Raw genomic sequence first — 15030 nt, 5'->3', positions numbered from 1 at the left:
CCGGGAAAATCGAACGATACAATGGACTGCTAAAAACTACGCTGAGAGCAATGGGTGGTGGGACATTCAAACATTGGGACACGCATTTAGCAAAGGCCACCTGGTTAGTCAATACCAGGGGATCTGCCAATCGAGCTGGCCCTGCCCAATCAAGACTCTTACGTACTGTAGATGGAGATAAAGTCCCTGTCGTGCATATGAGAAATATGCTGGGGAAGACGGTCTGGGTTACTCCTGCCTCTGGCAAGGGAAAACCCATCCGTGGGATTGCTTTTGCTCAAGGACCTGGGTGCACTTGGTGGGTGATGCGAAAGGATGGGGAGGTCCAGTGTGTACCTCAAGGGGATTTGATTTTGGGTGAAAATAGCCAATGAACTGAATTTTGATGTCAACTGTTACATGATATTGTATGTCATTATTTCTATGATATAGCAGTGGTATAGCAGTGAAAATCACCCAGATTTGTGAAGAATGAACTAACTCCAATGAAACCGAGCGAAGTGCAACGATGATAGAACTGGACGAGCGCAGCAGTACCAAAATGAGAACTGGCTTCAGGATGCAACGGCCCAACACCGCACACCATCTCTTCGGCCCTGAAAGACTGTTATAACAGATGGAGCCGAAAGTCATGGACTAAATGAACTCAGTGGACATTTTAGAGGGATAGTCCATAGACCGAGGGAATGATATCTGTGCGTGCATATATATATATGTGTGTATATATAAAGAAAGATAGTGGTGGTTAATTGAAATGTATTAAAAAAGATGTGAGACCTAAGCACGACGTAAATGGTATGGAATAAGGGGTGGATACTGTCCTGGTTTCGGCTGGGACAGGGTTAAATTTCTTCCTAGTGCTGTGTTTTGGATTTAGTATGAGGAGAATGTTGATAACACACTGATGTTTTCAGTTGTTGCTAAGTGCCCTCCTAGTCCAAGGACAGCTCCCGTGCCTACTGACTGAGCTAGGTACACAAGATGGGAGGGAACATAATCAGGACAGCCAGCCCAGCTGGCTAATGGGGTATTCCATACCATGTGACGTCAGGCTCAGTATATGAAGGGTAGGCGTGATCCAGGAAGTACCGATCGCTACTTGGTTATCGGTCAGCGCGGGTGGTGAGCAATTGCATTGTGCATCACTCATTTTGTATATTTTATCATTATCATTATTATTTTCCCTTCTTTTTCCCTGTTCTATTAAACTGTCTTTATCTCAACCCACGAGTTTTTCTCACTCTTACCCTTCTGATTCTCTCCCCGTCCCGCTGGGGGTGGGGGGAGTGAGTGAGCGGCTGCGTGGTATTTGGCTGCCTGCCAGGTTAAACCACAACAACACAACAGACAGTGATGCTTTCAGTTGATTTTTTATTGAACAATAATAATCATATACTTTTTAAAACCAACCAGCTTATTAGATTTACATTCAAGAACTCATGTCATTTATTACACTGTTGCAAAATAGTAATAATGTATGCAAATATTTGCTACATTCTTTAAATAATTCTCTTCAGTCTGCTGAAGGACCGTGGGTTTGATCCTGCTTTCACTGAAATCAAGAAAAAATTACTTTTTATATCAGTAGATGAGAATCAATATGCTTGCTTGTAAATAGCCCAAGATAATATTGCTCCCTCTCAGACCTAAACATTCAATACAGGTTAAAATGTGGTATATGCTAGTTTGAGATTTATGTTTATGTTTCTCCAGTTATTGTGGCAAGAGAGCCTGCACTGCCATACTGACGTTTGGATGTCTACTGCTGTCATAGTCTTTTTTTCTAGAACAACGTTGTTCAGTGCTGACTTCCCAGGTGAAAGCAGCCTGCTTTCATGGACATTGGCTTTGGATCAGGATTTGGACTCTTTAAAGGTTTGGTGTTTCTGTTGTTCATAGTTTTAAAGTATGTTTTCAGATCCTGCACCAAACTTTGGCTGCGGTACTGTGTGCTCCTTCTTTCACTGAAGTCACTGTCAAAGCTCACATTGATTTCAAAGGAAATATCATTTCAAACCACATTTCCAATGAGAGTGCTCTGCATTACGAGGCAGTTCCTAAACTCATGCAATCCAGGTTCACTCTGATACAGCTACATCAATTTCCATTATCTGAGGATCTGGTTGTTTCCAAACATAATTAGCAAACCCATCTCAGTGTGGATTTTTATGTTACAAATATATAGTCTAGTCTGGACTGAATGAGGGGCTGCCAGTTCCTACAACACTTTAATGTATATGAGTTATTCTCCTGGCTGAAATGGGGCCACTTGCTCATACAAGTAAGAAACAAAGGACTGGGCACCCAAGTACTGCACTACCACTTACTGAGGGTCCATGTCTTCCCTACATTGGATCAGATGAACTCCCTGTGAGTTGCAGCTGGGCCGCAGCCAGAGATGAAGATGGAAAGTATGAAGGTCTGTTTGCTGGCCTCTGGCCTTGGACCTGCTCTTCCCCAAGAAATGCAGACATCACCTTAATGGCACCAAAGTAGCTGCTTGTTGTGGTTTAACCCCTTTATAGAAACATATGCATTTAAATACTGCTAAGCAGCTTCTTTCGTTTCAGGTCCTCCTCTACAAATCTGTATAATTTACCAAGCAGGTGTTTCTCTGTACAGAATTTAACTTTAGAAATCCGCCTTAATACATGTCTGCAGTGTCTCAGCTAAGTTATTCACAATGTATAAACTGAAATGCTGGGTGTTTTCTCACTGAAGAAAAGTGTATTTATCTCCAAGGAATTGTTACAAAACTTCCAAAAACCAGAAAATTACTAACGACTAACGTTGGTTTATTTAATTCACATCCTTGTGCTCCTACATTATTATTATTATTGTGATTCAGGGGTGTTGCTTTCTGTCCTGGGATTTGTTGATGTGCGTTTCTTCCACGTTGGCTCCACACCAATAGTTTCACTCACCCAAATTGTCCACTGAATTCAGTGAGAGCTTTCCCACCCTCAGGCTACAAGAGTCGGCCTCTGGCATTATTTAAATGAGGAGGGTTGAATCGTGTTGGTTTTTTTAATACTACTATACATTCAGGAATCCACAATACATTTCTCTGTTCAAATACTTATCAAAACAAATATCAAAAATCATATACACTGTACAGTCTATTTTTTAAGTAAACATTTTTCTCACGAAAAACAGAATCACAATTGGCCTTCAGTGGTTACATTTTCATATGCTATAGATCTACTTTGTTCTTAAAGAGTGTTGTTGCATATTCAATAATCTGTGAGAAATGCATTCATTTGAAAGTCTTATTAGTGTAAGTAAATATCAGCGAGGATTTAGCCATTTCATTACTGGAGAGCGAATAGCTTTCTCCTTAACGAATTCCTCTTTTACAGAATTGCCATCCCCTGATTCCATGTCATTCTCTGAAAATATACAAAAATAAAGGTGGATTTCATGAAAATGAAAGAATTAAAATATTCTCCTGCAGCAATGTCCCTGGTTTGGGGTACACTTAAAAAAAACCTTAGTTGACAATTCTTGCAGGAATCTCCCTGAATGCCTCCAGTTATCTAGTTGCAAAATTCCTGCCAAAATATGGCATAAGCCAGATGTGTTTTCTAATAGTTTAAGCATAAGGCAGGTGATCTGAGTTCAGTTTCCAGTTCTCGCTGTAACACTCCAGTGTGACATGGGACCAAGCAGCACATCCTCAATAGCTACAGCAGTAAATTAAACATGCCTGGAGCTATTTATTCTCTTACTGAGGCCAGCTGGTGTGCAATAGGCTGGTGCATGCTATTAAACTCTCTTACTCTCCAAAAAAAGGTAAAAGATATCCAGTTTTTCTATTGGAAATGGTCCCTGGCTGACACTAGTTCCTGAGCTGTGGCTGAGGTTGCTTGGCACGGCTAGCTGGCCTGGCACAAAGCACACCAGCTGCTGCCCTACTGTTTGACTGTAAAAGTGGTCAAATTGCAATACACAGGAACATGCTCTGGCACCATTAAATTTACTAGGATATATCTAGCCATAATGTCTTTATAAAATATACAGGCCAGAAACTCACCTGATTAAAATACAGAAGCATTCACAGCTGTTTTAATTCACTGAGGATCTGTCCTAGATTCTATAGCTACTTCTGAAGGCCACTATTAAAAGAAATCCTGTGTGACCATCCCATGCAGTACTACCCACAGTGTCCCTGGTCTACATCCAGTGATGAACCTCTGAGGACAGAAATCAGTGTGAAATCTTTGCATGGGTAAGAAATTCCATTTGTTTCTATGGGGTCAGGATCTCATCCTGGCTGGGATCAGACAAGCTGCTAAACATTGAGGTTGCAGAAGATTTGGGACTAAAGGCAGGGAGGAAGAGGAAAGGGGAGGAGGAACTGATGAAAATAGGCTACCTGGGAAGATTTGGAATATAGGCTAGATACAGAAAAAAGTAAAACAGGAATATTTTTTCATGTTATTTCAGCACTCTTGGTAATAAACAAAACCTGGAAAGGCAAAAGAGCACAATCACAGAGAAAAATCCCAAAGGATCAGGACTGATCCATCTTGCAAAGTTTTTTTTAAAGATCATTTTAAATGTGGTATGAGCATAAGCTGAAAAAGTTTGTTTCTGTCTAACTTTCTCTAAATGGAGAGTGGGAGAAAGATAACGCATGTATTAAGGCAACAAACTCTAGATAGCTTAGTATAACAGGAGAAAATCAAAATAAGGCAAACAAACTGCATCTGGAGGAGAAATAAAATTCAAAGACTTCTGGGTGAAACCCTAGAAAAGATCCCAGTAGGTCTAGGATTAAATCTCTGGTATTTATTTAAAATGTTTACATTTGTATTGATTTTCATTGGTGTTTAAATTTAGAGTAAACATTGTTCAGCCAAATATACCTCAGTATCATCAGGTGGAGAATCAAAAGGGGATGAAATTTTAATCCCAGCTTTAAAAACTTCAGTGATCTCTCCTTCCTGCCTCAAAACACTCCAGTTTCTCACACACTTTTTTTTTTTTAATTCTGGAAAGGTGTTACAGGCTTCAGACATAATCTTAAAGATAAGAACTTATTCCAGAGATACTGTGATAAATAACTAAAATAAAACATTTCATAAAACAGTTCACTGACATCTGAAGATGTATAAAGCTCTGTCTTCATGGAAAAAAGATGTTATTTTTACCATATATTAGCTAACAGTAGTAAATGCGACCTAGTGAAATACTATTCTACATGAAATAGTTAAATGCAAATCCTCCCATTGCACAGGTGACGTTGTACTGCTAGTCCATGCAACAGCTGCAAAGTATTTTGCCCATGTTAGGATTTCAAAATGTTTTTACCATGTGTCACAGCTCACCTAATTCCTTGCCTTAAGAGAGCTGCCAATGAGAAAAATAAATGTACCTTGCGCTGTTAGCTGTTTGCACAGCTCCACCAAAGTACACATCACTCATGCATAGCATACACAGCATACTAGTAGATCACTTACAAGGTGATTTCTGCTAAAATCAACTGCCCCACAAAGTCTTACCTGTGTATGAAATTATTTTTCGTCGATTTGGAGGCTTTGAAGCAGTCAGTTGAAAAAATGGGAACTTCAAACACTTGCCGGTTACTCTGTCACAGATGCCAGAGGGACAGTTGCAGGTTTTCCTGCATTCCATTCCATAGGTACCATAGGGACACTCTGAAAAAAAGTAATATAGCAAAGCAGTCCTCAGTGATCCAAGTCAGCTGCCAGCACTCTTAACAGCTGGTCTGCATATACCCTTAAAAGCGGAAAACCTTTGAGTGGAGGTCAGCTAAACCTTAACTACAGGATTTCAGGATGCTGACTGTTTGTTACAAGTATTTTCCAGTTTTAATAATCATAGGTTTTCCTTACCACACATCATATACATCTTTTCTTTTCCTATAGCTTATCTACAATGTGCTATCGGTAATCCTTCTCTGAAACATTCATAGTATTAAAATGCAAATTAAAGGCAATATGAATATGTAAAAATGTATTCATAGAGGATGTAGTTAAAGAATTAGCATTGGATTTAGAAAAGAAGATGACTTCAGAAAGTTTCTGAATTCACTATTTGGGCATGATATTATCCAACTTACATGACACTCATGATTTAGAGCTGCAATCTATTGCCGGCGCTGGGCTGCTTGCAGCCAGGGCCACTGCGCGTAGGCTCCGTGGAAGCTGCCGCCCCAACCCTGAGGAGCTATCCAGCATGGCAAACGCATCCTCTGCCTGTGAGACGCTCCCCTGCTCCTGGGGGAAACCCTACCCCTATGCAACAACTTCTCAGACAGCAAAGGTCTGCCTTCCCATGGCAGACAGCAAAGAGCTCACCTACATCTCCAGCCTAAAGAGTGAGTATGCTCAAAAGGGATCACTGGCACTAAGGTGGCTGCCTGGCTATACTGCATCTGGTCACATACTGCCCTGATTCAAAACTCCTATCCCTGAGCAAGCTCATAGAGGAGCACCAAAAGGCAGCTGTCAGGATGGGACCAAATGTTTTTTGAAAAAGATTAAATCAGGTGCAGAGGATTTGCCCCATCCCATAGCTGACACGGATCACATGATAGGGGATGCTATGCTTTTGCTAGATCGCATAACTTCCCAGAGGGTTTAGACCTGGAGTCACAGCCCTTGTCTTCCTCTGCCTTGCTGTTGAACAGGGTACCTTTCCAGGACCATAGCTTAAGAGATGGAGACAAGGAAAATACAGCTCCAACATCCCCTTTCCAAACCCCCAAATAAGAGATCATCCCAAGATAAGTTTGGGGTGTCCCAGGAGAAAGGTCTTTATGCTCAGGCTGTTCTTGCCACCCCAGGATACATGGTCACCTTAAATGGAGAGTCCTGGAGAGTTTCTAATTCAAGTCCTAAGAGCAGATGAATGGCCATTCAGGGTTGAACCAAGAATCCATTTAGCCCAGGCTCCCACAAAACACTCCAGAAAGAAGATGACCATGGTAAGCACAAATGATACCTCCTCCTCATGTTCTCCTGATCGCCCCCATTTTCAGCTCTGGGACCTCCTCAGCCAGACGTGGTTTCTGTGCATTTAACACCCCACAATAGGGTTATCCTTCTGTTTGTCCAGTCTCTTCTTGAACCAATACAAATATTTAGTTTTGCCATACAGCCTAGGCTATCTGAAAATCAGGCTAATGCCCCAAAATGAAGCCAACATTTTACAATTCTCTGCATGCCCAATGGGTATGCTTTTGTAAAGGAAAAGCACTGGAAAACCAACCAGTTCCCTCCTAGGGACTGCACAGTGAATCCCTCCAGCCTGGAGGACCTCACTGAGCTTCACCATACTCCCCTTCTCAAGCAAGGACACTCTTTTATCTGCTGTTTGTCCACATAAAAACAAAATCCTGCCAAAGCAAAGCAGTTTGTGAGTGCACAGTCCTCCTTGAGGGACAAGCAGGGCTGAGAGCACACACCATATGGAGCATCAATCTTCCCGCTGCAGGTACTCAGCCACTCAGGTTGTGGGATGCAAAGCTGTGCACAACAGCATGGAAACAAGTCTGAGCCCAAAGCACTTGGCTCCATATGGAATAATCCTGGCATTGATGATGCTCTTCAGGTTTGATGAAACTGAGAGAACTGAGTCAATTTTGCTGTTAGAAGGTTTTGTTTGGCAGGAGCCTGCTCCTACATAAATTAGCAAATAGCTCCCAGTGATTTAAGGGAAGCAAGAGCAGGTTCTTAACTGTGACAGTAATACCTCAAGTTTAGAGGGTATTTACTAATAAAAGTGCAGAGCACCAGTCTTCCCTAGTCTGTTTTGGACAATAACAACATTGCTATTGATAATAATATGATGCACTCTTATAATACTTTTTAGACAAGAACCACCAAGAACATTAATTTATACTAAAAAAACTGCTCTGAAACATATACTGTGCATGTTTTACCCATTTCAGAATTAAGAAATTGAAGAACAGAGAGGAGTTCAGGTAATTTTTCCACAACTTCAAAGTAAATCAGTTACATGCAATTAGAGAGAATCTAGCCATCCTGACTCCGTGAATTATTACAATCATGAAAGTTACTAAAATGAGTGAGTGATCTGGTATCATAGCTATAAATGGATATATAAAATAACAATACTTGGCCCCATACTTTGCCTAATAAAATTCACATACGTACAGAAAGAGATTGTACTATCTCAGAGCTGAGATGAAAAAAGAAAAAGAATTAGAAATTAGATCTATAATATTTAGTGCAAATAAATATATGGGGAACATAAGCCTTAAATATCAATTTACAACTCTAAGTCAAGATATGGCTTTATTGAAATTAATGAGAGTTTTTCCACTGACTCACTGGGAAAAAAGATTTTACTTTACATTTTCTACAGAGCTTCCAAGATTCAGCTACAGAATTCAGATCTCATGTCCCTCAGTGTTTCTTTTTTCCCATTTTAAGTGTGCTATTGCAAAGAAATTCCTGTGAGGACAGTGAAAAGTATATAATCATTCAAAAGAACTGTTAAAAGAATTATAGGTGGTACCTTGTACTGCAGTATTTTTAATAAACTGAAGATCAGTCAACTAGCTCAGTAAAATACTTTTCTGGTAGGTGCACCAAAGATGATATCTTTATGCGTAAATTCTGGTCTTTAGAAATAAAAACAATATTTTGGGTTTCACCCTTAAACATGCACATGAATTTGGTTTTAAATACCAATGTAAATAAGTGTGTGCTCTATGTGAGTCAGCCTGTATGACTTTTGCAGCATCTGGTCCTAAGTCATTCCTTTAACTAAGGCTATTAATACTCCTAATATTTAACTGCCAAGACATCTCCATTTTTAAGGAAGTTATTCAAAGGCATATCTGTATCTACTTACTGAAGTGGTACACGAACACAGGAAAACTCACTGCATTCATACTTTGCAAAGCTTTTTTTTTAATTATTTCTTTTAAAAACTTTCATCCTACCTCTCAGTAATTTAATACCTCCTCTCCTTTAAAAGATTCTCCTTTTTGTATGGAGTGAGAATAGCTTTTAAATTAAAAATGCCATTATAGTCTACGACTAAAGAAATCAGCATGCAGCATACCTGGAATAAGCTGAAAGCAGTGGCTGGCTGCTCATCTCACAGTCAGCTCCTGTTCTGTTATTCCCATCCTTCATGCAAGAGGGTCTCTGTTTGCCTCCCCTGACCACATCCCTAGGGTAGCTGAGCACCTCAAAGGCAGGAATGAATTAAACACGACAACGTCCCCAGGCGCTTGGGCAGTGCTGTTATCTCCAGATCCCAGAGAGAGCACCTGGTCCCTGGGCAGGCAGCTGGCAGTGCCCGAGGGAACCTCACCCCAGGAAGAGTGCGGCAGGGGCAGGGACCCTGTGACAAGGTTGGACTTGCAGGATTAAAGTCTTTGCAATTTATAGAAAGCCACCCACCAAATCAGTGGAAGGATCAGGACTAGTGCCTGGGTCTCCCAAGTCCCAATCAAAAATCTTATCTCCAAGCACACCCCATCCGTATTTCCTCACACATGTTCCCAAGTCTAATCAATATTCTCACATTAATAACCCTGTCCTGCCTACATGTAACACCTTTTAATACCAGCAGGTATTTTTCACTTTCTTCTTCTCTAAGGGCTGAGCTGGAAAAATCCCATTTTAGACCTTTCAAGCAAGAGGCAAGCTCTATATGTAGGTTGCTGTCAAATTGCCACAGTGGGTGCATGCAAAGTGAATGTTGTTACCTTTGCAGATACCAAATTCATCACCAAAGTCATCCTCCTCAGTGTAAAACTGGCACTTCAGCCCAGGACCACACTTGACACCATCCATACCCGAGACCGTACGATAGCAAGTCTCCCCCAGAGCAGCTGCACACACTCTGCAACAGCCACAGTCATCCAGCACCATTCGCTTACAGTGCAAGGTACTTTTGCATGCGTTACTGTCACAGGGCTCGGGACAATCTACTGCGTATTTCGCACTCCAAGCAGTTCCAGCGTGCACGGGCATCAGGAGGAGTGTGAGAATCAGGAAGCCCTTCATGTCTTGCAGGGTAAATGCTCTGTTCCAAAGAGCAGGCTTTAATGCTCAGCCTGCTGGTGCCTTGTGCCGAGGGAAGCAGCGGTACAGAATCCAAAGTGGTAGCTGCACACATCAGCCTACAAGTTTATGAGCTTTATACAGCGTGTTGCCCACATGCTGCACCGTCATCAGCTTCCTCAATCCAGCAGCACTGCTCCTGCCAGCCTCCCTTGTTTCAGTTTATGAAATCCAGGATGAAGGTTGGATTAGCACTCTGCTGCCATCCAGGAATTGAAAAGCCTGAGCTGATGTAATCTGTTATGTTTAGTTGGTTGTTTTGCATGAGGACTAAAAACTCTCTCACATCTGTCTCAAATGCTCAAGGACGTCTGCCAAAAGGAAAAAACCACAACCCATACACAACCAAAAAAAAAAACCCAAACCCCTGAGCAGGTTGCATACCTTCCTGCAGGACAGGGATCGCTCTGACACTGGGCACACTGCTGACAGGACAGCTCTGCCTCACTGACACAGCTCGTGCAGCCAGAAGAAAATCACACTGAATTGTCTCACTGCTGAAAGAATAATTTTTAAAAGAATAAATCTTTGCCTTTCCCTTCAAGGGGATGTGGACAGTTACTTTAAGGAACAAAGTGAGATCATGCCATTTAACAGCCGAGCTCAGATGTTTCAGAAGTGTTTTTCCTGCCTGCATTGAAAATGGTACTTTTTAATCAGTATTTAGGTGGAGATGAATTAAACATTTCACTCAAAGATTATTGCTAGAACTAGAAACGGGTCAGACAGAAACCAGCATTTTGTGGGATCTTCTGCAGGAAGTTCAGGAGAATGATCAATGAGCTGCCCCTGACCTCATAACCAAAGGGGGAAATCCTCATCCATCACCAGCACCGTCTGCACAGCCTTAACGTGGATCTGGGGGGGGGCGATTCTCCTCCCCTTTACACCACTTCTATCCTGATCAAACTCTATGGGATGCCCTGATGTTGCTCTTGAATGAAATCAATGTAAATAAACAGAAAATAAGTCTCAATTTCCCCTGTCCCCCTCTTAGACTTTATTCATGCTGCCAGAACCTTGACAAGAAACAGCAAACCACCAAAGAGTTCAGTGAAACAGATGAGCCACCAGAGAGATGGAAATTTCTGCTCTAAAGAAAGATCTACAGGAAAGGAAAAAAGGAATAAAGCTAGCCATAAATAAATCTCTAAATACCATAAGTTGCTGCCACTGAGGTTAGTGGGAACCGAATCAATCTAAACTTGTACGTGACCAGCTTGCCATTTGGGAATCCTGTGTCTTGAGTGGGCTGAGGACACTGCCAGTAGGCTGCCAAATAAAATGAAGGGCTATGCTGGAAATACAGAAGAGCAGGAAAGCCTTTTCTTAATGATGCAAATGTGAATGGATAGATCCAAACCAAAATGTTTAACTCCTCTCTTGTGAAGAGGATGAGAAAACCAACATATTGTATGTGGCATTTGAGTAGGTTGTTCATATACTTCTGGTATATGTGGGTATAAGAACCTGGATAGGATAGGATAGGATAGGATAGGATACCATAGCATAGCATAGCATAGCATAGCATAGCATAGCATAGCATAGGAGAGAAAGAGAAGAGAAGAGAAGAGAAGAGAAGAGAAGAGAAGAGAAGAGAAGAGAAGAGAAGAGAGAAGACCTAATATGTTTAACACGTCAAAGGGAGAGTACACTCAGGCAAATATTTGCAGGCACTGCATCCATCTTAAGCAGTATATAATTACACAAAATACAGTTCTTCTAATCACAGTTGCCAGCTGGCAGATGTTTACATGCACTAGCTCATGCCTGTTTTCACATGTAATCTTGGACCAATCAGTGAACTTAAAGTGTAAAAAATAAAGCATTAGGTTGAAGTCTTGTATAAACTGACAAAGTTCTATTGGTAGCCGTGAGGTGACAGCAATTAGCAGTAGTAGACAACTTCATCTTCAAAATCCAATGCAACTATCCTCTGGGAAGCAAAAGGAATACTTCAAACATGGAAGTGAAGATCACAGCTAAAAAGCTGAGGAGGAACAAAAGTGCAAGGTTATAATGAGCAGATAAATTTGAAATGGATGTGCTATCCCTGACCCCATCACAACTACAACATGGCAAAAGCCTGTTTTCCAAAAAAACCGCAACCCAATATCTGTGAAGACTTCCCCATAGTTCACAGCTCAGCAGAGTAATGTAAACCACTGCCCATTTCTGCTGGCATTAACATCAACTAAAATTGACATTGGTTTATATTAATAGGTCAGGCTGTAACCTGTGAGGCTGAGGAGCCTATGTAAATCCCACTGGGCAGTCCTTCAGTGGGAGAGAGAGGCTAAGTTCGATCAGAGGGCCAGGAAGCACAGCTAAGGGCAGTAACCTTTTCAGTCCCCTGGCCAAATCTGCTTGCAAGGGTGAAATAGCCCAAAGACACGGGTTGCATACTTAGTGCATGAGACTTCACAGGTCTGGAGCAATGAGGAGCAGGAAGGCTCTCCCTTAAGTTCCTCTCTTAAGTCTCCCTTAAGTTAATTCACACCTGCCCTTAAATTCATACCTGCTTGCTCACTCAGAGGAGATAACAGGAGAGTGTGCAGACCCATCCACACATGCATTTAGGCATTTATGCCTGGTAGTAAACACCAGCTGTTAAAATCCTGTTCTGTAAATATATTTAGGAAATGCTCCTTGTATAAAACACCAAACAAGATCTGAAAGGGCTGCATTTCACGTTTGGGTTTCTCACAGGGAAAATGTCCTGGGGAGATGATAAATAAAAAAATTACACATAGATGTGGTGAGGAAAAGAAATCATAAAAGAAATCAGCACACTCCCCTAGCAACTAGCCAATATTCTTTGGAATAAACTGGAAACTGTATTCTGTGCTTGGAGCTAGAAGCCAAAGTAAATTATTACAATGGATCAAAAAATACATGTCATGGAAGAAAACAATATGAACAGATAGAGGTCTGGCTTATACATGAGTATCATAGAGGAAATAATGATACTATAATCTTCCACACTGTCCACTGATTAAGTAGTGAAATAAATCCAATGTTCGCTCCCTCTGGTTTTAATGTTTCTTTGTTGTTTTACCTGTTGAATCCATTAAGCTTTTATTTCCAATGAACAGCTTGATCCTGTAAAGCCCTGAACTAAGCTCTCCCTTGAAAACTGGTGCAACGGGAATTAATGAAGCTTCCCCAGCTATCAACAGCAGAAAATTTGGCACTATTATTTAACTTGCAGTATAAATATACTTTTAAATGCAGAAGATTTTCTGGATCAGATCAGAACAGTGCTAATTTTTTTTTTTAAATTTACAGTATAAATTGTCTTGGTGTCAGTTTACATCATAATTACATCATCATATATAATGTTTGGCATTCCTTCTGGAAGCAGAAAAGGTTTCAGCCCTTAGGTTCAACGCTTTACAGGGAACTGAGCAATCACTGCTTTAGTCTCAGTGAGCTGTGAATTGTGTTTCCAGCTGAATACTTCAGAGCACAATTTTTCTAGTGCTTTTGCAAATAATCCATTTCTCAAGCAAAAGCAGCTTGTGTGGGGGTCTTGAGGTTGTATTTATGCCCTCTGAAAAGTTTGACCCCACCTGTTAAAGATCACCATGAAATTACATACCTCACGATACATGATTAATCTGTGCTGATACACAGGAGCAGTCTATTCATCAGGCCAATACTCCAAAGCTTTGCTCGTTTTACTCTTTAGATAGAGAGAGTATCATTCACTTCAATGCTTCTGAACTTAAGCATTCTGACCACTGAAGTTATCCAGTCTTTTGAACATGTAAAGTCGGGATAAGCAGGAAGCATTAATATCTTTTTAAACATAGGAAAAGGTTTAATGCGTGACCCTTGTTGCTCATTTCCAAGAGGCAGTCCCTAAACTAAAAATATGTTGCCGTACATTCCTGAACAATCCAACCTTTTCCCAGGCTTCCTTTACAAAAAGCAAAGATTCAAAGGGAAACACCAAAAGGAAGCTGAGCTGCAAAGTCCAAAATAAAAAGCCAGAAATAGGAAGTAAGAGATAAGAATCAGGAAAGTAAGATAGCGGCAAGGACTCTCCTTTGTATGATTTCTTTTCTTGTATCTTTTCAATGAATTGCTAATTACTCTTTGTTTCGACTGTAACATGGCAACTTGACTTCACCCCGGTAAAAATAGATGCTTTAGGACATTTCCTACTTGCTGAAGGCAAGAGGTGTTCACATCCTTTCTCCAGGCAGACCAGGTGCTACGCAGAGAACTGGGTAGGCTGGCTACCTATGCACAGACCTCAGGAGCTACTATAGAAATGACTGCATATGGTGGGGTTATCTGCAGAGAGCCTCAGGAACTAGAGCCATAGCTTGTTTGAAGCATATTAAAAATATATTTGCCCATAACACCCCATAGGAATATGTGGCATGTCCAGTCTGGGAGCTGGAAGCCAAACTGGCTGCAGAAGCAATGTAGCTGCACACAACTTTTGCTCTGAGTTTCTTCCCTCAAACCTATGGCCATACAAATGGAGCTGGGCACCTGTCAGGTCTGTGCTGCTGAGTCTGTATGGCACAGTCCTGTTCTTTGATGGGTTATGGTCATGGCCTGGCTCTGATTAAAGGATCTCTGCACTGTGTCATCCCTGCATAGTGTGGCTATTCCCAGTGATTTTACAACTGCGATGATCTGCGTAGCAGAAATCATTGGCTTTCCCTCAATTAATTCATGAATCGAGTCAATAATTCTGCTCTGCTTGGAGAACATGCTCAAGAGACAAAAGACATCACACAGAGGTGGAAAAGCTCTACTACGTGGTAACAGGGGTCAATTTTCTTCAAGGCAGACAAGTCTGGGTTTGTCACACGCAATAAATAGGTAGTTGATATAAGTGGGAAAAAACAATGAAAAAATAGGTTGTGATTCTGTTATGCTGAAGTCTTTTTTTTACTACTTTCAAATCATCTACATTTCTAGAGGAAGAAAGGAGTTTCAG

General features: G+C 41.1%; 1 protein-coding gene across 2 annotated transcripts; it reads right to left on the bottom strand.

The window, feature by feature from the left end:
- Positions 1-3288: 3288 nt before the first annotated feature.
- LOC142074899 (endothelial cell-specific molecule 1-like) lies at positions 3289-10016 on the bottom strand. Of its 2 annotated transcripts, XM_075135864.1 has the most exons (3): positions 9713-10016; positions 5505-5660; positions 3289-3389 (listed from the first exon to the last, which is right to left on the bottom strand). In XM_075135864.1, exons 1-3 carry the CDS (start codon positions 10011-10013, stop codon positions 3289-3291), a joined length of 558 nt encoding a protein of 185 aa, XP_074991965.1. In that variant the 5' UTR covers positions 10014-10016. The 2 variants fall into 2 exon arrangements, with proteins under 2 accessions (XP_074991965.1, XP_074991964.1); XM_075135863.1 differs by lacking the exon at positions 5505-5660 and having other exon boundaries at positions 9713-10013.
- Positions 10017-15030: the final 5014 nt, after the last annotated feature.

Source organism: Calonectris borealis, chromosome W, assembly GCF_964195595.1.
Source record: "Calonectris borealis chromosome W, bCalBor7.hap1.2, whole genome shotgun sequence".
NCBI classification, from domain to species: domain Eukaryota; kingdom Metazoa; phylum Chordata; class Aves; order Procellariiformes; family Procellariidae; genus Calonectris; species Calonectris borealis.
Note: the sequence above shows the minus strand (reverse complement) of the source record. Positions and strands in the feature narration are given on the sequence as shown.

What these genes read in the sequence shown, in the direction of transcription:
- LOC142074899 (XM_075135864.1), bottom strand. Translation starts at nt 10,013, where the DNA reads ATGAAGGGCTTCCTGATTCTCACACTCCTCCTGATGCCCGTGCACGCT. An exon ending in TGAATTTGGTATCTGCAAAG is followed by an intron (nt 5,661 to 9,712) that starts GTAACAACATTC and finishes ACTTTTTTTCAG; the next exon opens with AGTGTCCCTATGGTACCTAT. An exon ending in AAAAATAATTTCATACACAG is followed by an intron (nt 3,390 to 5,504) that starts GTAAGACTTTGT and finishes GTATATTTTCAG; the next exon opens with AGAATGACATGGAATCAGGG.